This window comes from Melozone crissalis, unplaced genomic scaffold (genome assembly GCF_028551555.1).
Source record: "Melozone crissalis strain CALT ecotype California unplaced genomic scaffold, PUWL_Pcris_2 ptg000012l_1, whole genome shotgun sequence".
NCBI lineage: Eukaryota > Metazoa > Chordata > Aves > Passeriformes > Passerellidae > Melozone > Melozone crissalis.
Genome location: NW_026535790.1, coordinates 11,056,080 through 11,078,130, shown reverse-complemented (window position 1 = coordinate 11,078,130; position 22,051 = coordinate 11,056,080). Strand labels below are relative to the sequence as shown.

Sequence of the window (22,051 nt, the reverse complement as noted above, 5' to 3'; positions counted from 1 at the left end):
CCCTGTGCTGCTGGTTAAAACAGGGAAAGGCAGGGATACCCCTGCTCACCACTGGGCTGACACATAAAACAGGGAAAATGGGAGATGCCAGATGAATTTAAGCCCTGCACACACCTGACTCTATCAGGTTAATGGAGATGGGTGTCTTTGCTCCCAGCCTTGCAGCAGGTGAGTGCAGTTGGACTGAGGGGGGCAGAAACCCTACAGATTTAGTCCTGACTCCTTCCCCAGCCCGGATTTGTGCTGGCAGGGCGTTCTAGCCCAGTGAGGACCACAGGGCAGGGCTGGCTGTGGCTCAGAGGGATCGTGGTGCCATCTCGTGGCAAAAACAAAGCAGAAATTGGATTGTGAGTGATGCTCATTGCGCTGGCCAGTGCAGAGGGGGGCAGGAGGAGTTGCTGCAATCCCTGCCCTGATCCTTGCCCTTCTGGTGCCAGCATCACCCAGCCCTGGGGGTGGCAGACTGGGCCAGGGGACAGCTGCCAGTGCCACGAGCCACAAAATGAATTTGTGTTGTTCAGATCTGGCTCTAAACAAGGCACCTGTCCTGCCCCAAGGTGTTTGCCTTCAATCCAGGTGAGAGGTGCAAGGCACAAACATGTTTTGCAGCTACAGGGGAGACCCTCAGGGCTACTGAGGAATGTGAAAATGGTATTTCCAGCTCTGAGAGCCAATGTTTTCTGCTAGATAAATAGATAGCTGAGTCATAATCAATGTTCTGCCATCGTCTGGCTGAGCAAATAAACGGGAGACAGGCACTTTATTTTGTGAGATATATTCAGCTGTGTAATTCAGTGTGCTGGGGAGGGATCATTCCTATCCATCTGCTGACACAGGCACAAGTAGGATGCATTTTTCAAAGGAACCCAAGGAACCTGTTTTCCTTGGATGTTTGCAGCTCTGGAGGCTGCTGTGCTGTGGAGGGAGGGATCCATCTCTCTGCTTCAAAGCCAAGAACCCCAGAGCCCATGGCAAGGGGGCAGGTCTGAGGTTCCACCAGTGAATTCGTGCAGAGCTAAGCCCAGCTCAGCGTTGTTTCCTAGAGCACTACACTGCTGCTTTATCTGTCTTTAGAGTTCATGTTATTTTGGAGGGGTTAAAACAGGAACAGTCCTGGCTTTTCTGAAGCCAAAGGCAAAAGTGTTATTTTATTTCAGCAAGACCAAGGCTTCCTGCACAGAGCTGCTATGTAGTTTGCTCCCCAGTTGCTTTACCTGTTTCTCCTTGCCTTCCCATCCAAAGCACTGAGCAGAGGGCCAGCAAGCAGGGAGGCTGTGAAGGCAACCTTTAATTCAGCCTCTGCCAGCAAGAGGCACAGAAGTGAAGAACTGAGGCTGTCCCCAGGGCTGACTCACAGCCCACAGCTGAGGAATTTGCCCTGGTGAAACCACCCTGCAGGTATGGAGGGTCTGCTGTTGAGCTGGTGTTTACCAGGATGAGCATATGCAGAACTTCTCATCCATGGGGTACATCCAGCATTTTATCTGTTGTCACTCTGGGCTCAGCACCAACCTTTCATGGTGTTTGCATTTCTGTGTGCTGCAAAGTTGGGTGCCAGGCATAGGAAATGTAATGAGGACATGGGATTAAAACTTTATTGGGTTCCCATGACGGAGAAACAAACAATATGATAAAGCACATAATAAGAAAATGCATGTGGAGGAGAGGGAAGTCACAGCAGGTAAATGGATGGGAAATTGCCTCAGCTGGAGTAAGATTGTGGAATATGATGGCATGTAAGAGTGAGATAGAGACAACAGCCAGGCTGAGCTACAGAGGAGAGGAAGCCAACCAAAACCAGCTCTGCTTTAATCCCTGATCCCCATTCTCTGTGCATGTGTGTGTGCAAAACAAGCACTGTGAAATTAGACTGCCTTTGCAGGGGAATTGCATGGCTGATTCCAAATGCCAAACCATCCCAAACACCAAATGACTGCTGGTGTAGAGTAACGTTAACCAGGGTATCTGAAGAGAGGGAACACTCTTTGCTGCTGTTTAACAAGGTCAGGAAGGACAGAGATGTGTCAAACTAGCAGTGGGTGTAGTTTATTTTTGTGTCATTAGCCCTTTATGACCGGATGCTGGTGCAAATCTCATGTGGCCTCATGATTTAAATTGCAAACTCAGGAATGCAGGTCCTGTTTTGCTCCAACTGGGGAGCAGTGTTGAGCTTGGTTGCAGCACTTGCTTCTCTGAACAGGTTTGCAGCCTCTGGGGCATCTTCCAGGACACTGTTCCCAGGCAGAAATTACTTAATCCTCAAACCACATGGACCCATCACTTTTTTCACTCTGGGTGTTTGGCTTGGCTGCCTGGTGGGTGAAATCCTGGCAGGATTTTGCTGTGAGCGCTGGAAAAGCTCAGGAGGTGCCTATGGATGGCCCAAGCCTGTGACCCACAGTGTCTCTCTGCAGCTTCCAGCAAACTGTGGGTTGTTCTTCCTCAGGATTCCAGGCCGATTTCTGTGACATGGTGAGCTTTGGGAGCCTGGGTGTTCTGCTGCTCATGGGCTGCATCCCCTGCGCCAGAGCAGCAGCTTGGTCCCTTCAGTAGCTCAGTCCACATCTTGAGAAGAGGGGTGTGATGGGCAGCACCATGGCTGTGTCTGCATCTCCCCCAGGGCACAGGAGCCAAGAGCAGCCCTGGGGGGATGGAGCAGTGCAGGGGGTGGATGGAGGCAGTGGGAAGGGGATGTGGTGCTGGGGCAGGGTGGGGGATGGCGAGTTTGAGCAAATCTGGGGTCTTGCACCCCAAAGCTCTGGGACAAGGCCGTGGTTATTCCCTCAGGACAGCACAGGTTGCCTGGGGCTGAGGCCTCAATGTGAAAGTCGTCTGGGGGACGGTGAGGTCCAGGTCAGACTCTGAAACTCCCGGCTGGGGTCGGAAGGTGAATGTTTGGAGCAGCCCAACAAAGAAGACAAAGAGCTCCATCTTGGCCAGGCTTTCCCCGATGCAGTTCCGCCGCCCTGCGGGTGCAAGCAGAGAGTTCACCTCGTGGGAGAATCCAACTGGAATGTTTGCCATGCACACTTAGCATCTGAGATGTTGCAATGGGAGTAGGAGAGAAACCTTGAAATGCACTAAAGCATTTTGGAGTAGAGGGGCCTGTGCTGCTGAAGGTTTCTGTCTGGTCTCTTTTGTCACAAGCTACAGCCATCCTGCAGGGTTATTGCACATTTATGGTGTGCCCTCTCCTCTCCTTAGCTTTTCCAACCCTCTCAGCATCTTTAACCCCTTCTTTTGGAAAGCAGCCTGATAGAAGAATGCCACCTCCTTCCAAAGTGGAATAGTTTGAAACTCACTTTCCTGTGGAATTTATCCTCATATACCACTTTCAGATAAAGGTGTGCTTCTTTTTACTGCCCTTCTTTGTGCTATATTTAGCAGTGGGAGAGCTGTGCTCTGAGAGCAGCCATTTGCCCAGATGCAGAACAATTGATTCCATTCACTTGTCTGGTTGCTTATTGACTGAGTTAAGGGCAGTGTTTAGGCATGAAGACTCATTAGTGTGTGTTGTAATGAAGTGGCCCTGCCACAGCCCCAGCTCTGTACAGGTCAGCCCTTTAGTTACCTGTGGAGAAAGGCAGGAAAGCTCCTTTCTTTACAAAATTCCCTTCAGCATCGAGAAAGTGGTTGGGGTTGAACTGATGTGGTGTCTCCCATTGTGTCTTATCCAGCAGCACTGAGGTAAGGGATGGGATTACAATTATACCCTGGAAGAAAAGTACACAAAGGCACAGAGATTGTTTTGGTTCATTTTCTCACACAGGCTTTGGTATCCCAGATTTGCCCCACCTAGGGTTGCTGGAGACCATGAGGGTTTTATCCCATCATCCAGCAGAGAGACATCAGTGAGATTTTCCCACTAGTGCCAAGGACTAAGCCAAACCCCACATGGTGCTGTGAAAACCTCAAGTGGAAGGTAAGACCCTGAAATTCTTTGGCAGATCCTTCAGTGTGCAGATGGCAGCAAGGAGGTAAACCAGGGCTGCTCATGGAGTGAGGAAGTCCTGAGCATGAGGGGGACTGGACTGAGTCCTATGACAACTCTGGGCTCGGTATAGAAACTCTTCTGGGGATGGTTTTGGACTCTGTCATGCAATTCCCTCTAAGAAACCATTCTCCAGAGGCAGTGGTGGATCTGGGGAGGGTTTTGTTTCCCTGGGAGGCAGCAGATACCTACCTTGGGCAGGAAGTAGCCCCTGAAGTGGGTGTCAACAGCAGTGCAGCGGGGCACGTGTGGCAGGAGGGTGATGAACCTCTGCACCTCGTGCAGCACCGCGTTGGTGTAGGGCATCCTCCTCCTGTCCTCGTACGTGGCCCAGCTCCCAGCCTTCACTGTTCTCCCAATCTCCTCCTGGACCTTTTCTGGAAGGAGCAAACAAAAGGGATGTGTCCTAGCAAGGAAGGCAACTCCCTCCTTGGATTTGGTTTAGGGGGAAAATCCCCTGTATTTCCAGAGTTTGAAGAGAGAAAGGATTCTTACAGCAGCAGTGTGGGTTTCCCTGCTCTATGTTTAATTCAGGTGTGTGGGTGGGTTTTTTCTGCAGCATCATACTCAGATCTCCACCCATCCTCTCTCCTAGCAAGTCAAAAGGGCTATTTTATTGTGACTTTGATCAACACCTAGTTACATTAGCAGTTTATCACAGAGGAGAGCTAGGACTCAGCTGCTCAGGCAAAAGAGCTGCTGTGGATCTGAGGCCAGGCCTCTTTCTTCCCCATTTCAGCCTTGCCCTGGATGGAGTAGGTAAAAGCTGCTCACTTTGAATCTCTGGGTATTTCATCATCAGCAGGATGGACCACTGGAGCGTGGTGGCAATGGTCTCTGTTCCAGCCATGACCAGGTCAAGTATGGATGCCATTAAGTTGTCATCATGGAAGAGGCTGTCTTTCTTGTGCTTCTCCTTGAAAAACACAAGAGGTAAGAAAAGTCATAAAAACATCAGTCTGAGTATTCAGCAAGCTCAGGAAATGCTGCATTACCTACAGTACAGCTGGCTGTGGTCTTGTGTTTGTGAACTGGGTGATAAAATAGACCTGATTTTGAATGCACAGCATCCACCAGAGTTGGAGCACCACAGATGGAAGGTTTGGAGGTGCTTAAAATCACCTTTCAGGCCATTTCTGCCTGGGCTTTAGAACTGTGATAACTCCTCCTCCACATAGCTGAATAGAATTCTTAGTGCCTAAGGTCAGCCTGGATCCAGCTGGAAAGAAGAAAAAGCTCAGAGCCCAAATATTTTGTGTTGAATGAAACCAACTGATGTGTGAAACTGCCGAGCCTCTGCTAAGTAAGATGCAGGGCAGGTTTAGGACTTGTACTGATGATTTATCATTCAAGCTCTTTAAGGGGATCATTCATCTTGATGGAGCAACAGTATCAATGATTAATTGATTTCTTTTCATAAAAAGAAAGGCAGAGTCAGCTTTCATGTGAATTCATGCAGTTTCTACCAGGAGCAAGTGACTGATCTCACATTATTAGTGCTACTATTTCAGAACTGGACTGAGAGTAGCTTTTGTGTCTTAATTTTGATAGAAAAATGTACCAATTGTAAGAATCTCATGTCTGATTTAAATACCACTGGAGTAACAGCATGGATTTCAATGGATTTACACAACATGACTGAAATCAAGATTCAGCAACTCCTTTAGCTAGAAAATCCAAAGGAGACATTGCAAACAGCCAACAGAGTCCAATACCTCTTGTTGCTTGAATATCAGTGCATCGATGTAGCTCCTCACACTGTTCTCATTGATATCCTCCCTGCTGGCCTTCATGTATTGCCTTAAAATGGCACGCACATCGTCGATTTTCTTGAGCATAATCTTGTGGGTTTTGAAAAGAAATCCAAGGAACGGGTAGAAATTGAAATACTAATGAGAAATTTAAAAAGAGGAGCATTAGGCCTGCAGAAACACCACACAGAATCACACAGAATCCCCTTGGTGCATGCTGAAACAGCTTTTTTCCTAAGGGCCAATGAATCAGTTGGGTTTTGTCTTTAGTAGCAATATCTCAGCTTCCCAGGGACTTCCCAGGCAGATTTTCCTAAGCTAAAGAAACCATGGTTCAGATCTCATTTTAGCTCCACACAGATGTGCAGGATGGGTCAAAAGGAAAGTAGATAAGGGGAATATGGCAGCAGATTTTGGTGACCCAACTGGCACGTGGAGAACTGTCACATTTTAGGTGTAATGGCTGGTTTTGAACATCTGAAAACTGCTGAGGTAAAGTTATGTGAGCCACACCCTATGGTGGGCTCACGTAAAAAAAATTGTTTATCTGTGGGACAGTTTACTTACGTTTAAATTTGGTGATCCCAGAAGAATCATAATTTCATCTATGAGCCTTAGGAGAGTGAGGAATGTTGGGTCCTTGTAGTCAAACCTGTCCCCAAAGAGCATGATGAAGGTGACGTTGATGGGCGCGCAGTTGAAGGAGGGCAGGCTGAAAGGTTCCCCTGCAGCAGGAGCAGGGTGGGGAAGCTGTGAGACGTGGAGCAGCTGTGACACACACCAGCCCCAGCATGGTCCCCAGCTCACCTTTGAAGGATTTGATCATCTCAATGAGGAAGTGGAGCTCCTCAAAGATTCTGCCCTCTATCATTTGCTTGCCCATGCCGAGGTTGCGCATGCTGGACACGGTGAACCTGCGCGTTGTTCTCCACAGCTCCCCGATGGAGAAGAACAGACCTGGGCAGCCCGTGAGAAATGTGCTGGGCTCAGGCACAGAGGAGCCCCCACACCAAACCAAACAGGGCACTGGGTGAGCATGGAGCTCCCCAGGTGTTTCTGCTGCCTGTTTTCACACGGATTTAGGGCCTGAAGGTCTCCCCTTTCTGTGTGCCTCATCCCTGTATCCTCTCAGCTCCATCCTCACTGAGAAAAGCAAGCTCCCTCCCAGCCCAGTTACCCCAGTCCTCTCCTGAGTGGCAGATGGGCAGGTGTGGCTTTCAGACCAGTATGGGTTGGCTGTAGAGCTGGGGGAAAATGTTGGTTTGAGTTTGTCACAAGACATTTGTGACCCTGTTGGTTGCAGCTCTAGGGCCTCAAGCACCTTGTGTGTCTGAAGCTTCTCCCTTCATCCTATTTTAGTCATAAAGGTAATTTAACTGTGTAGGATGGGATAATTCAGTCTCCTCAACCCTAAAGTGTTTTATGGAGATTCCCAGCAGTGCTGTATTTTCAGCAGTGGCGAAAATACTGACATTTTTGTGGAGGTTTCTGAGCTCATGCCACGATGATCTCTAGAACCTCCAAGCAGGGATGGGTATTTCATCCTGTCAGAGTGCTGTAAAGAAAAAGTCGGGTCAATAATCCAAAAACTATCTCAGATTGTGGTCAGTTGAAAAGCTGAATGGATTTCATATCTTCATCGTGGCTGTGAGGCTTTTAAATATGTTTGCTTTTCTGTTTTAAAGCAGTGTAATTTTCATTTGGATAGCAAAACATTTTCCTCTAAAAATGTCAGAGCAAATTTCTAAACTTCAATTTTTAATTTTCTTTAATTTATGCAATTTCATTTGGATTATTCCTTTTCTGAGATCATATTCACAGTCAACAAATTGGCATTTCCTGAAGAAAAAATGTTTCATGGGAAAATTTGTGACCATTGTTGCTTAACAACAATGATAGCTTACATCTCTGGGTACCTCTAAGTGCCTCAGACTTGGGCTGAGAAGGTAAATGTGAAAGGACTTGAAGTGCAATACTGATATTCTCCCACAGGGATGTTTTACATGTAAATCAGCTCTAAAAAATACCTTTTTCCTCATTGATTCCTTTTATTTATGTAGTAATAAATTAATCTATTGATATTATGGCTGGGTAATTTAATTTCTAGTTCTAATCCCAACTTCAGCCTGTGACCAACCTATAAAGCTGCCTTTTGTTCTCCCAGCTAAAGCCTTACATGAAGAAGAGGATGGACAAAGCAATAAGTCCTCTGAAATAGTCAGGGGTGGGAAAACTATGGGATTGTTGGTAGGGCTGAATTTCCAGCCTCAGCCTCGTGCTTCTGAAGCTGTTTCAGGCTGGACAACCCAAGAACTTTTGTGGGGAGGCAAAGGTGTGGGAACTGACAGGACAAAGGCAGTGGGAGAAAGGGAAAAACCCGACAGCTCCCAGCAGCCAAGCCAGGTAGTCCAAAGTCTCCTGGAAACATGAGGAGGGTTCATAAACCAGTGGTGACAGCGAGCTGCTCACACCAACATCGCACAGAGATTCACCCCGGAGTTACCACAGCGCCTTCAAAATCCCACTCCTCCCACCCCTCAACTCTTTGGATATGGACGGGCTGCAAGTGCATCAGCAGAAATGATGGAAAGCCAGGACCCATTGTGTGCAGGGAAAGCCAAATGTTTGCTGTCACTTGGCTTCAGAAGGGGATGTTTAAAAGCTGGGCTCCAGGGATGCACAGCTGGGCTGTGCCTCATCATCATCATCATCATCATCACGGGCACTAAGCGGCAGTGTTGTCCTCCCACCCCCCCCCATTGTTCTAGTACCGTTTTTGTTCTGAATTTGGTCAAATATTGGGATGGATGGTCTGTCTACAAACTCCTCTGTGTAGTTCACAAGCGCCTCTCGCACAACTTCGTACCCGGTCAGCACTACAACTTTCTGGAACCCAAAGTGCAGGGTGAAGATGGGGCCGTATTTTTCTGCAAGCTGAAAAAAAGAGGCGAGCTGTGATGGTCAGGAAGGGAGGGAGAGTGCATGGAACAGCACCTTGTGCTGTCTGAAAGGACATTTTTCATCCTGGCATCCTGCAGGGAATGGCTGCAGAGCCACCACCTGCAGAAGGGCACCTGTGAGCCAGAGCTCATCGTGGTCAAACATGAGGCATTTTGCACAGATGCCTTGATGACATCTGTATGGAATTCAGACTTCTTGCCATGAAGGAGCCCCCACCCCCATCAGTGCATCACTAATCTGGTTTTGCCGTTAAGGAGAAAATAAATGGAAAACAAAAAAAATTCTAAAGACTGGATCTCAAATGGCAGCTAAAGTTGGCAAACTGGAGAAAGACTAAAAAAGAGAAGATAGTTCAGTGCAAATAATGATGCTGTCACAGAAGAAAGCTGTGGTCTGATGCTCCTGATGTACTAAAGCACTCCTGCATCCTGCTGCTAGTGGAGCAGTGTCTCTTTCACAGGACAATGGGGGCACCCTTCATTGCCCACCCAACAAACCCCAGTCAGTGCCAGCGGCTTCATGCAAACACCATTTTTTGCTCTCTGTGGGGTGAGATGGAGGGATAATCCCTCTGGAGAGATCCCAAAGCCAAGGCAAACACAGGCAATACCAAGCATAGCCCAGTAAGGGACAAAAGCACGCGGAGGTAATTCCAAAGCGCCGTTCAGAGGCTGCAGCAGCGTCTGCCCGGCCCTGCTGGGTAAACTGACCCCAACCCTGACATTGCCCATAACAGCTCCAGGTGCTGGGGCCTCGCCCCGTGGCAGCACAACCCGTGTTTGCTGAGCATGGGTGTCACAGGAGCCGTGGACACCTGGCTGTGAACCCCCCTGCCTGTTTGCTCACTCTCTCCGTGACCCCAGCGTGGGTCAGCCCCAAGGGAGCCATCCCCAAGGGAACCATCCCTGAGGGAGCCATCCCCGAGAGAGCCAGCCCCGAGGGAACCAGCCCTGAAGGAGCCGTCCCTGAGGAAACCAGCCCAAGGGAATCATCCCTGAGGGAGCCAGCCCCAAAGGAGCCAGCCCCAAAGGAGCCATCCCTGAGAGAACCATCCTCAAGGGAGCCAGCCCCAAAGGAGCCATCCCTGAGGGAGCCATCCCAGAGGGAACAATCCCTGAGAGAACCATCCCTGAGGGAGCCATCCTGAAGGAACCATCCCCAAGAGAGCCATCCCCAAAGGAACCATCCCCAAGGGAGCCATCTCCAGCAGAGCCATCCCCGAGAGAACCATCCCCGAAGGAACCATCCCAAAAGAACCATCCTGAAGGAACCATCCCAAAGGAACCATACCCTAAAGCCGGCGGGAATGCCCAGCAGCCCCAGGAGAAGCCTCATCCTGCACACAGTGGGGTAAGTTTTCCAAATTACAGGTTATTGGAAGAGCTCACAGGTTATTCACTCTGTTCCTCAGCACAGTTTTCCCATCTCTCTCTTGCACTGCCATCTAGACTTTAATGCATGTCCCATTCATCCAGAGGGAAAGGGATTTTGCAGTGCAGAGTCTGGCTTTGGCCTCTCTGCGGCAGTTTTGGGGTCACTGCATTGTGGAATTCCTCTTTGCCAGATCTCCGGGGCATAGAAGAGGGAAGCAATTTAATTTATGTTAGTTATATCCTAATGCTTTAAAAGATTTCTGGGTGTCCAAGCTGTCAAATTAATATTTCAAATCCCACAAGCATTATAGACTTCATGTACATCACCACAATTACATGAAGAAATCCCATATTACCCAGAGGTCTTTTTTTAATGGTTGATTGCTCCTAAATTACATTGCACCAACACAGACATTGACTAGAAGAAACCCAGAAAGATATCATAAAGCAATTTTCACACCTTTACAATTTAGTTTGAATTAAAAAAGACAAAAAAGTATCACTGATACATCCCAGGCAACTTTAAAATCTATGAGGGTCTGGGTTAGGATTTTTTTGTCCTACCTTCATTAGTGATTTATCTTGCCTTCTAAGATCCACCAAGTGCAGGTTACCAATGATCGGAAGAGGAGTTGGACCAGGAGGTAATTTAAAAGCTGAATTTTTATAGCCAGTTGAAAAATAGACCACAGCTAATAATACTGCTGCACACAGCAGACAAACTAATGCAGGATCAGAGAGAAATGAAATTAAAAAAGACATTTTTTTTTTTAGTAATAATCTGGGTTTTGGGGTTAGAAGCAATAAAAATGCAGTGGCACTGTTCAGTTTCTGCCAGCTGGCTCTCTGTTTGCTCTCTGCAATTGCTACAAGCACTCAATTCTTATTAAGGTTTGTAGAGTACCTAAATAAATACTGCATACTCCACCCTCTTTAAACACCTCGGAGAATGTGGTCTAAGCAGTTTGCAAAGCCTGTCCAGAAGTAAAGAGAGTTTCAAATTACAAACCCGTGCATGTGTGTGCAAGAACATATACATGGGAAAAGGTGCTTGGCATTCCTCTATAACCTCCTCCTCCCTGAGACCTCAAGGTCCTTCATTAGCAGTACTATGACCCTCCAAGCACTCTGCTGACACAGGGAAATAAAAAGGCTCTTGGAATCCTATTAGAACCTCCAGATTCAGGCTTAGGTAGGATTTGAGATTTCCATGTTACTAGAGAAAAATATCAGTAGTTTTACAGGAGACTTTGGCTGTCTTGATGTCAAGTGGAGATCAAAGGTTGTTAATAATGGTAAAGCCCAGCTATCCCTGGGGGGTTGTAGCCCATAAACTCCTTCATAAAGTCAGCTCTGAACTGCCCGGGAGGGATGTGATTTCAGACTTTGTGTCTGAGGTGGAAGACATGTAATAGCTAGCCACAGAAAATTAGCTTGGATCAAGTGATCATGAGTGGATTCATGAGTGCAATGGCAAGACAAAATTAGATTTGAAACTTCTGGGAGGACTTCATTTTGTGAGAGCAGCTTCTAAGGGATAGAGGGAAGAAGCTAACGAAATTAATGAAGCCAGCTGACCTGGCAGGCTCCAGAAGGGGAACAAGACAGGAGAATGGAATGATTTTTAGTTGAAGATACTAAACACCTGGAGCTTGCATCCTTATCAAGGCTTAAGCCTTGCTTAGAAAATAATTGAGGTTACCTAGTTGTTGCACAGTGGTTTTCAGGAGGAAGTTTGGCATAACCAGCCAAAGGAATACGATCACTCAGGGAAGAAAGAGCTGTCTTACATGATGAGGAAACACAAGGCTAAAGGTACATTTGTCCAAAGGTTAGATCATATAAAGGCCATTATTCAGCAAATATGGGTCCTTAGCCTTGTAAATGCAAAGCAGGCAGGGAAGGAAGTGGATCTGATCCAGAGTGGGGCATGGTCAGCAGGGTCCTGGAGGGAACGGCTCCTGGGCGCTCACCAGAGCTGCCTGTGTGGTGAGGAGATGTTGCAGCACAACAGCCACCCAGAAGCAGGAGCAGCAAGTGTGTCGCAACATTTCTGAGATTTATTTTTTTATTAGCTTCCAAGAAATGGGCTGGAGGCAACGTTTTCCCCCAGAGCATGCCTAGGATGACTCAGCCCTGCCTGCTCCATGAGCTAAGAGGCAGAGGGGCTGTAAAGACAGGCAGGAAGGAACATGGCTGGCACAGGATGCACAACATGGGCACTGCCATGAGGACTTGCAATGGCACATGCTCTGTGCCTGGGCAAAATATTTGTTCCTGCAGGGTTTTCTTGGACCAGCAGCACCCTGCAGGGCAAAAGTTACGTGTTGCTGCTGCTCTCCTGGTATTTCACCTTGCCCTGGGAGCCTCTGAACTCATAAAAAGGCCTTTCAGAAAGAGACTTAAATTATCTCTGAAAAGCCAAGGGGAGTGTATTGTGGTTTTTTTCCAAGGCAGGCTCTGAGTGCAATGCATTAAAATGACAAAGGGAAGTAAAAGTCTTGCGATGACAAGAAATTCCTGTCTCACTGATGTGTCTGCTACGTGTTTTGTGTTTTGCTCCAGAGCCGAGCTGCTACGTGCTGCCCTGTCTGAGCACACAGAGCCGAGCACAAAGCACCTGCCAGGCACTGACACTGCTCTGGGTGCATTCCTGGGGCAGCCAGGCCCCTCAAGGTGCTCCTGTTCCAGTTGTCCTCCATCCCTCATGCCCATGTGGCATTCTGCCACCGCTTGTGACTGGTGGTACTGGTGAGGATGTGGAATGTTGGGTATAGGCCACCTAAAGGCAACCACAGCACTGCCAGTCAGCCAGCCTGGGCCACTAAAACACCAGCCCTGCATCCTTTAACTTAAACACCCCAAAATCTCTGCACCTCCCCTGCCAGTCCCATTCTTCAATAGCAGTGCAGCCTTGGATAATTCCTGCTGGCTTTTACTGTGATGGATTCCTTGTAAGCAAGGGCAAAAGACACAGGAACCACTGAAAGGGGCCACAGCAGAGAGCCTTGCAGAGCCATGTCCTGCCTCACACAGCAGTTGGGATTTTCTGGAGTTAGAAATCCATGGAATTTTTTTTTAGAAATCCATGGAATCCATGGAATATTTCCTTTGAGGTGTTTGTGGCTGTCAGTATTGTCACTCTTTGTGCTCCTGAGCATGTCCTGGCGGCAGGCTGCCCACGGATCCCTGTGCTCACCTCTCTCGTGCAGGGGATATTGAAGGTGGTGCAGCCCAGCTTTATCAGTTTGACCCGAAATCAACTGCATACTGTCACACCAGATAGATCAACAGCAACAGAACAAAATATTTAATGATTAAGTAGGTGATAAGGTCAGGCTTGCAGAAGTTGGACTGCAAACAGAGCAACAGCAAAACAAACGCAGGCAAGCGCAGCAGCAGAGTCTTCCTTGTCACAGAGCACTCCCTGAGCTGAGCCCAGGAGCTGCAGCTGGGGCTGTGGTACAGCCCTGACCAAGGGCAACACCAGCACAAGTGGAAGGTGCAGAATCACTGGGAGAGAGCTGCCTTTAGTTGTGTGAACTGAAGGTAGTGAGGAGAGTCAGTGTCTTGGCCAGAGGCTGCTGTACTTTGTCATCCCTTCATATTCTTTCTCCTTTCTTTCCTTCCATTTGCACACAGCTCAGCTTTAAACAACAGTAACTTTAGCTTTATGCCCCATTTTCAGTTGAATGGACAATACTGTCCCTATTCATCACAACACCCCTGGTAATTGAGACTGAAGTCTGGAATTAGGAGTCTGTGGATGATAGTTCACCCTGCAGTCAGTGCAGAGGTGAGAAATGACAACCTTATGGCAGCTGATTCGTCCCCTGAAGGAGCCTTTCTCTCTGTGAAGGGTAGAGAAGATCTGCAGAGCAAGTACAGCCCCTGAGGTGCAGGTGGAGCAGGGAGCAGGGGCTGAGCCTCTCCCAGCTCTCTGCTGGAGCGTGGCAGTCCCTGCCCAGCCCCAGCTCACTGCCCTGCCGCAGGCTGGTATCGCTTCAGCTGATTCAGAAACTCTTCCCTTGCCATGGCTGCTCATTTTCTGCCAGCTTAGGGATCTAAGATGGCCTAATAAGGGATTGGACAAGTGCCAGAGCCAGCATGAAGCCAGGAGAGGTGAGGGAGTGGTAGAAATGCCTTTCTTAGGCATTTCTGCAGAAGCAGAAAACTGCTCAATTGGCCCCATCATAAATGGGCTGTTCAGCATGAACTGCCTGTGTGAGGTGGAAAGAACCCATTTCCCAAAGCACTTAGATATTTTCTGATAACTGTCCCGTGCCTGGGTCTTGGCATCAGCCTGTGTTACACCCTTGTGTCTGGGACTCTGTAATAAAGATAAGGCAGGTTGTGTGGCACAATGGAAGCTCAGTCTGAGGCTCAGCTGAACAACCATCCTGAGGAGATTTCCAGATCCTTTGAGTGTCTCTTGTCTCCAGCTGGGCCACTTATAATCAGCTCTGCTACAGGGCTTGGACTTTGGGCTGAGAAATCCCCCATAGAGGCTGCCAGGGGAGAGCTCTGATGAGTTACATCTACAGAGGAGGTCTGAAGGCATTTCACTCTTTCAAACTGCCCTGAAAACAGCATCTCTGATGTGCTGTTCCAGGAATGAATCACAGTTTCTGAGAGCAGAACTCAGAGCTGTCTGAAGGGTTTGCATTATACAGACATTGCAAGAGCTGTTGGAGAGGATGTCACAAATGAGAGAAAATAAAGTAACAGTGCTGATGTCTCCTTCCCCTAAAGCTCAGGGACAGCTTTTCCCCACTGTAACTAGATTTGCTTTAAAGCTTGAAGTGTTCACTACTCTAATGCTGTGCTGTTTGATCATTCACAGGGCACAGCACAGACCAGGTGAGGCATGGGAGTCAAGGTGAAGCCAACATCAGCAGTGAGATTCAGGTCTGACTTCTCCACTCCTGGAGGAGGCTGGAAAACAAATCTGCGGAGCAAGCCCGAAAAGAAGAGGAACAGCTCCATCCTGGCCAGTCCTTCACCAAGGCAAGCCCTTCTCCCTGAAAACAACCAGGGGAGAAGTTAATGGTCAGCACAGTAACTGTTAGTGATGGTGTCTGAGACCTTCTAAACAGGAGATAGTCTGAAGAGCAGGCTGCTGAGGTAGGAAATTTTCCCTTCCTTCTCTGTGTATATTAGAGTGCTACTGATTTGGTCCCAAACTACACAGAAGTCTGTAGATGTATGAAATTGTTCAGTGACTGTGAGTAAATCCATGTCTCCCATCTCTCTCAAAGAAGAGGTGGTTACCTACAGCAGTGGTGGATAGGAGAAATGACCAGAAATCCTTTACCCTCTGTTCTGTGTCCCTGGCTTTCATACCTTCCTGAAATCAGGGGGAGCTGCCTTGCACTCACACCCCTCTTACCTATGGAGAATGGAATAAATGCTTCTCTCCTAATGAAGTTCCCATTGGCATCAAGGAAATGGGAAGGGTTGAACTGATGCGGGGTTTTCCAGTGTAACTCGTCATTCAGAGCAGAGGTCAGCAGTGGAATAATCTCAGTACCCTGAAAGGGATCAAAGAAATCATGGAACAGGAGATCACTCCCTTACATGAGACAGACTGTGTTCTTTTTCTTAATGTGAAGGGGCAAATAAGATATGACTGATAGAACTGGGGAATGTCTCTCTGCCCCATCGTGGCTCTGTCTGTTTTCAGTAACTGCTGTTTTATTTTTTGGACCACAAAACATTCCTTTCTTACACAGTCAGATCTTTCAACAAAGGTTCTGGGGTAGAGGTCCCACATTTGACATAAAAAGATTCAAACCAGTGTGATTTAATTAAATCTCTGGTTAATCATGATTCAAACAACTGTACCAGACCACAATACATTGTATGTTTACAGTAATTATCCTGGATCTGAGACAAAGGGTCACAGCACAGACTAAACCATGCATCACCATGATTTTAGTTATTTATGTGTTTCTTCATCTGCTTTAAAGAAAGCTGTGAGGAATCTGTGTAGCACAAGCTGGCAGCCTCAGAGCTCACCTTAGGAATCACGTAGCCTCGGAAATTCACATTTCTGGGAGTCGATCGGGATACGCCCATGGGGACGATATTGGCAAACCTTTGTATTTCGTGTATTACTGCTTCTGTGTAAGGCATTTTTTTCCTGTCCTCCAACTTAGGCAGCTCTCCTGGTTCAATGACATGGTTCATTTCTTCCTGAATCTTTCCTTGGAGGGAGGAAAGGATTAAGAAGCTGATAACAATCTCATCTTATAACTGAAATGGCTACCAGTTTGGCAGAGAGGAGGAAAAGGGAAAGCTGTAAATATCTGGGAAGGGCAGAAGTGGGTAAGTCAAAGCATGGTGGGGTTCTTTCAGGTTTATTGTTGAGCTAAGGCAGCTTGAATGGAGTCACTACATCTCATGCCTGACTCTCATTACACACCTTTGTTACCCCATAACCTCCAACAGAAACCAGATCAGAATCAGCTCCTGAGGGGACCTTGAGTGACGTAAGCCCATAGCCTGCAGGTGAATTACCAGGAGCTTTACTGTGTCTGCAGGCTGCCCCTCAGCCTCTCCCACTTGGCTGGGCTGGTTTATTGCAATCCAGCTGAATAAAATTCCTTTGTAAAGTCAACGTTTGCTGTCTCTCTCACAGCACTGAGAATAATTACTCTAGGCAACACTGAATGATTTCCACTCCCTTTCACAACCAAAGCCTTAAGCATGCAACAATAAATTGTACGAGAGATGTGTCCTCCTTACTCTGAATTTCTGGGTATTTCATCATCAGCAGCAGCCCCCAGCGCACAGTTGTGGATGTGGTCTCAGTCCCAGCAGCAAAGAGGTCCAGGGTTGAAAACATCAGGTTTCCATTGCTGAATGCAGTGTGTGGTTTCTTTGACTCCTTCAAAACATGGGGGTAATACAGCAAGTGATACCCATATGCGACTGTGTTGCCACCATTTTTATCTGCATTTTAGCCTTCTGTGACTTTATATGTGCTGGAAAACTGAATATTTAGTCTTTTAGCATTAGGACCTATGCTGTGTAGAATTTGTCTGGTCCCAAGAATATGTGTAATCCCCAAGTCTAGATATTAGAAAAAAATCCAATGAATTGGAATTTGTTTACTGCAGCACAGTTTATCCCGGTACCATTCTTGCAGGAAGGTTTGGGATGATCTCCTCCTTATGTGTGCTGAGTGGGAACTTATTTCCCTCTCATGGGATGTCTTGACAACTAAATCCCTTTAACCAGCAGTTCCAGTGGGGCCATGAGCAAATCCAGCACAGCTCAGTGTGTGATATATTCTGCTCACTGCACTTCTTGGGTTTCCACTCCCTGCCAGTCCCTGACAGATGGCCAGTCCTAAGTCAGAGCTAAGAGAAGGGAATAGAAAAGCACTGGGACCCAGCTTTAAAGTACCTGGTTTTGCTTCACCAGGAAGGCATCGACAAAGCCTGTTAAGTCATTTTCATTAAGCTCCTCTTTGTGCTCCTGGAAGAGCTTCTGGAGAAAAGCATTCAATTCAAGGATGTTTTGTAGCACAGTCTTGGAAGCTCCAGACAGAAATCCAAGGGATGGGTAGAAGTTATATAACTGCAAGACAAGTTTTACTGTTAATTGGCATTTTTGAACACATACTGGATCTCAAATGACACTGCTGGTCCCTTCTCCTATGCCCTGACATTAGAGGCTATAATTCCCCCCTTGTACAGTCCAAGGAACTCTGGATTCCTGCAGAAATAGAATGTTCCTTCTGTAATTCAAGGAGGCAGGTTTGGGATTGTGCTTCTGCTCTTCAAAGAGGGTAAAGTTGTTTTGTGAAGTTTGGATTTTTTAAATTTTTTTTTACTAAAAAGTTTGACCGAGTAAGTGCAGGAGCCTGTGAATATGTGCATTGCAGATACAGAACCACAGATGTGTTCTGTACAGGCTGACTGGCTGATAATGTTCTTGTTCCCAAGAGGAAATATGTGGGAGGCCAGAAGAACAAATGCTGAAACTGGATATTCCCCAAAAACCGTAAAATTAAGCTCTTACCTGCACCATAGGGGAGCCCAACAGCTTAGTATTTTGATTTATCAGCTTCAGCAAAGTTAGAAATACTGGATCATCATATTCAAACCTCTCTCCAAACAATATAGAGCAGATGACATTGGATACAGCATTGTTGAGAATCATTTTTGTATCAAATGGTTTCCCTGTATTTCAAGCAATGAAAACAAATGACAAAATGACTATGCTCATTTCAGTCTGGTTTCCTATGGAAATGTAGTCCTGAGCTCCCAAAGAAAACTCATTCCCCACCCAGAATTCATAGCAGGGAATTTTGTTTCAGTGTTTTAAGGCCTTGGTTCAATAACCTAATGCACTTTATGCTGAACTTTAACCACGAGATACCATTTGCTCAGAGTTAAACTTTCATTAATCTTTATTGTTCTGCTAGACCTGTTCTCTGTCTCTGGATGAAAGACTTGACACTCACCATGATAGGATTCAAAATATTTGATAAGGGAATTTACTTCCTCCAGGATTCGGGTCTCAAGTGTTCTCTTTCCCATTCCAAAGTCTCGCAGTGTGGACAAGGTAAATCTTCTCATAGTTTTCCACATCTCTCCGTGGCTGAATGCTATGCCTAAAATAAAGGTGTAACATCCTTATGACACCTGTGGTTCATAAATTTTCTTACACACTGGTGCCTCCTAAGATCACAAAAAGTGATCTGTAAGAGGACAGTACTCTCTACTGTGAGGATGTAATGAACAGAGACAAAACTTAGCCAAGCAAAAGCTCAGTTACCATTTCCTTGTGTCATTTTTCTAAATATGGGTATTTCTGCCCTCTCTCCAAACTCTTCAGCATGATTTAAAAGGGCATCCTTGATGGTTTCATATCCAGCCAGTACCACGACCTTCCTGGGTCCAAAATGCACCGTGAAGACGCTACCATAGATCTTGGAGAGCTGTCAAGGTGAGTAAATATGTTAATTCAAAACCAGATCTGGACTCAAACACAACTACTGGCCACTCTAGGTGGTTTCTAGACCAAAAGGAGCCTCCCAGCCCTGCCTGATGTCTCCAGGTGCTGCTGTAATTCAAGCAGTGAGCAGCAGCTATTGATTGCCAGCATCTCTGCTTGCACCCTGTTTGCACAACAAGGTGTCTGCTATCACTGCCCCAATCAGGGGAGTCAATAAAGTGCCACTGCATTCCTGTGGTGTTCTGCAGTAGCAGACCAGCAATACCACCTTGTGAGACTGGCTAGAGAATGCTGCTGCAGGCAGGCCTGTTTGCTGTAGTGCTGGTGACCTGAGGCAAGCAGGCGTGCACACACCTTTGAGGCTGAAGCCACAAACCCTGCAAAAACAAAGCCAGACAATAACTCTTTCTTTCAGAACAGCACTTGTCTCTAATTAGGGCAAGGTGGGTAGTGTTACAGTCATTATGGAATTATTTGCTGGCCACCAGAAACTTGAATCTGACTAGGAAGCATATTCTGGTAGATAATGTCACAGGAGTGTTAGGCATTTATAGCAAATTAAAAATGAATCATCTGTTACCCTGAAAGGTGGCTTTGACAAGCTAATCATTCACTTGGTATTTTAGGCTTCATTTGAACACACTGCAAGCCATCCCCTCCAAATGTCTTCTTGTTTCTGATGTGCCTGGCTTACCATTTTCTATGCATTAGATAGATTCCATAAATTGAATTTCAGATTAGAAGCAGCTCCTGTTATTACACCAGACAAATTGAATTTGTTTTCATCAAGCAGTGGTTTGACGGCTTGGGAGATAACATTAGCACTGGTTCTTCCATCCCTGGCAGCTCACAGAGCGAGTGGCAGAGCCAGGGGCAGGAAATCACAGCTGCTCTGAGCCTTCCTTTGGCCATCTCCTTGCATTAGTGCTTCTTGGCAGCCCCTCTGGTTTTACTCAGCAGCACAAGTATTGGATGTGGCAGGCCTGAAAGCCCAAATAAAGCTCCTTGGTAGATTATGGGAAATTAGTCTGGTGCTATCACAATCATAAAATCCCCCAGTACTGCCAAAAATAGTTCATAAATAGTTTCATACTGACTTCTTCAAACCTATCCAGGAGCTCAGGACCAGAAGCCCATCAGAACTGATCTGTGCACAATCCTCTGCCCCATAAATCAGGGCAGATGAGCACTGTGTGCCTGTGCTTTAGCAACACAGGATGCCCTTTCTTCCACAGCCAACAGGAGGATTGCAGTGTCTGCACTGCCCTCCCACTGCAGATGCTCAAGGGGCTGAAGGAGTTCTCTGGGGACCAGCTTTCCCCCACCATAGTGTCCAGTAAGCAGCACACACACAGGGCATATGACAGGTCCCTCACAGCACCTCAACTGTCTCTACAGCAACCAGATAAAATCTGAATTCCCACTGAGTTGTCCCCAGGTCCCTGTGGGAACACAGCAGACACTTTCTAAAACAAACATTGCCCCTGGCTTTTTAATATTTAAGTGGTTTTGGTTTTTTTCCTCTCTTTCTCTTTTAGAAATATAAATATCCATGGAGCTGTGTAAGAAAAAGCAATTTGATTAGCTAGACATATAAAATCCATGCATTGAGTCCTCAACCATCCTGGGCAGTGTGTGCAGGGGGAGGGCTGGGAAGGCAGAGTCCTGCTGAGCATTGCAGAGATGTAATTAGTTTTGGGAAAAAAAATTGTCCCTCTGGGGATGATGCCTTTCCTTGCTTCATCCCTTCCATCCACCCATCCTTCCTAGAGGTCTGGTGGTGGTGAGACATCTCTTGATGGCAACACAAGTCTTTTACCTGCAGCCTTTGAAGGGCTCAAAACACCAACAATTTGGAGTAGATTGTGAGGGGTGGGAGGTCTACACTTGGGTGTGTATAAAGAAAGGAGTGTGTGTTTTATGTTCATATATATAAATACAAGAGTGTGTTGGTGTGTGTGTGTGTTTGTGTGTGTGTGTGTGTGCGCCTCTGAAGGTAAAGTTGTTCTGCCTGTGTGCCACATATCTCATTGCTGCCCTCCACACAAAGCAAGCAGAACCACATCTCTGTTTCCCCAGCTGCATTTCTCACTGCAGGAATTGCACATTTCCCCCTGCCTGCTGGCTCAGCCCCTACCTCTGTCAGCGACTGGAACGGCTTTTTCAGGTCCACCACGTTCAGGTTCCCGATCACAGGAAGAGGTTGTGGCCCAGGGGGCAAATTGCAAACGGACTTCTTGGAGCTGGAGAGGAAGTAAAGGAGAGCAAAGAGCCCTGCTGCCAAACAGAGCAGCGAGCAGGAGCCCAGGTACTGCAGGAGACTCTGCACAGCCATGTCCAGAGGCAGCTGAGGGCAGGAGCATCTCGGGGTCCCTTTATAGCCCTTCTGTCATTGCCTGAACACACCTTCTGGGGAAGTGGTTTACACAGAGAAAAGGGCTCTGCAGACTTGTTTACATCCACTCAGATGAGATGTACTCCATTTTCCTGCCAGATGAAACACCCTCTTTTATTCTGAACCATGGATTATCATAATCCAGAGCTCTTATTTCACCTACAACACTGGGACGAGGTGTTTGTTTCCCAGTGACTATCTGTGTTATGGGCATGTTGTTCTCTATGTGATTTCAGGGTCAGAACTCAAGGACAGGAGCCATGCTGGATGCTGTCCCTGTGCCAGGTCACAGGACTCAGCTGGACCCCAGTGATGCAATGGAGGAAGCAGCACACAGGAGGCAAAGCCCACAACAATGCACAGTCCAGGGTAAGCAAGCCCTTGGGCAGGACAAGACTGACCATGGACAAGCTGGAATGGTGGGATGAAGATGTGCTAATTCAGGATTGATGACAGGTCTGATGACAGCAGATCTACTTACAGGTGACAGCTCTGATTCTTTTTGCTTTCCTGCCACCCCACTAAATCACCTCCTTGAGCAAATCAGTGTTTTTTATTGCTAGCATTGTTACTGTCTTTGTCCCAAGAATCCCCTACCAGCAATCCCAAAATA

At 47.1% G+C, this 22,051-nt stretch overlaps 2 protein-coding genes across 2 annotated transcripts; both read right to left on the bottom strand.

The window, feature by feature from the left end:
- Positions 1–2,775: 2,775 nt before the first annotated feature.
- LOC128933620 (cytochrome P450 2W1-like) lies at positions 2,776–10,838 on the bottom strand. Its single transcript, XM_054270575.1, has 9 exons — positions 10,641–10,838; positions 8,514–8,676; positions 6,550–6,699; positions 6,310–6,467; positions 5,707–5,880; positions 4,766–4,907; positions 4,184–4,368; positions 3,572–3,713; positions 2,776–2,966 (listed from the first exon to the last, which is right to left on the bottom strand). The coding sequence occupies exons 1-9, from the start codon at positions 10,836–10,838 to the stop codon at positions 2,776–2,778; spliced, it is 1,503 nt and encodes a 500-aa protein (XP_054126550.1).
- Positions 10,839–14,909: 4,071 nt separating this feature from the next.
- LOC128933619 (cytochrome P450 2K4-like) lies at positions 14,910–21,378 on the bottom strand. The gene is made up of 9 exons (XM_054270574.1): positions 21,181–21,378; positions 18,864–19,026; positions 18,550–18,699; positions 18,105–18,265; positions 17,487–17,660; positions 16,824–16,965; positions 16,095–16,282; positions 15,466–15,607; positions 14,910–15,097 (listed from the first exon to the last, which is right to left on the bottom strand). Exons 1-9 carry the CDS (start codon positions 21,376–21,378, stop codon positions 14,910–14,912), a joined length of 1,506 nt encoding a protein of 501 aa, XP_054126549.1.
- Positions 21,379–22,051: the final 673 nt, after the last annotated feature.

Excerpts from the sequence above, each read along its gene's own strand:
- LOC128933619 (XM_054270574.1), bottom strand. The coding sequence starts at position 21,378 with ATGGCTGTGCAGAGTCTCCTGCAGTACCTGGGCTCCTGCTCGCTGCTC. Across the intron at positions 15,608-16,094 it reads GAGGCTACGTGATTCCTAAG|GGTACTGAGATTATTCCACT; the intron begins GTGAGCTCTGAG and ends GATCCCTTTCAG. Across the intron at positions 15,098-15,465 it reads ATTTATTCCATTCTCCATAG|GGAGAAGGGCTTGCCTTGGT; the intron begins GTAAGAGGGGTG and ends GGTTGTTTTCAG.
- LOC128933620 (XM_054270575.1), bottom strand. The coding sequence starts at position 10,838 with ATGTCTTTTTTAATTTCATTTCTCTCTGATCCTGCATTAGTTTGTCTG. Across the intron at positions 3,714-4,183 it reads GGGGCTACTTCCTGCCCAAG|GGTATAATTGTAATCCCATC; the intron begins GTAGGTATCTGC and ends CTTTTCTTCCAG. Across the intron at positions 2,967-3,571 it reads TTTCCTGCCTTTCTCCACAG|GGCGGCGGAACTGCATCGGG; the intron begins GTAACTAAAGGG and ends TTGCACCCGCAG.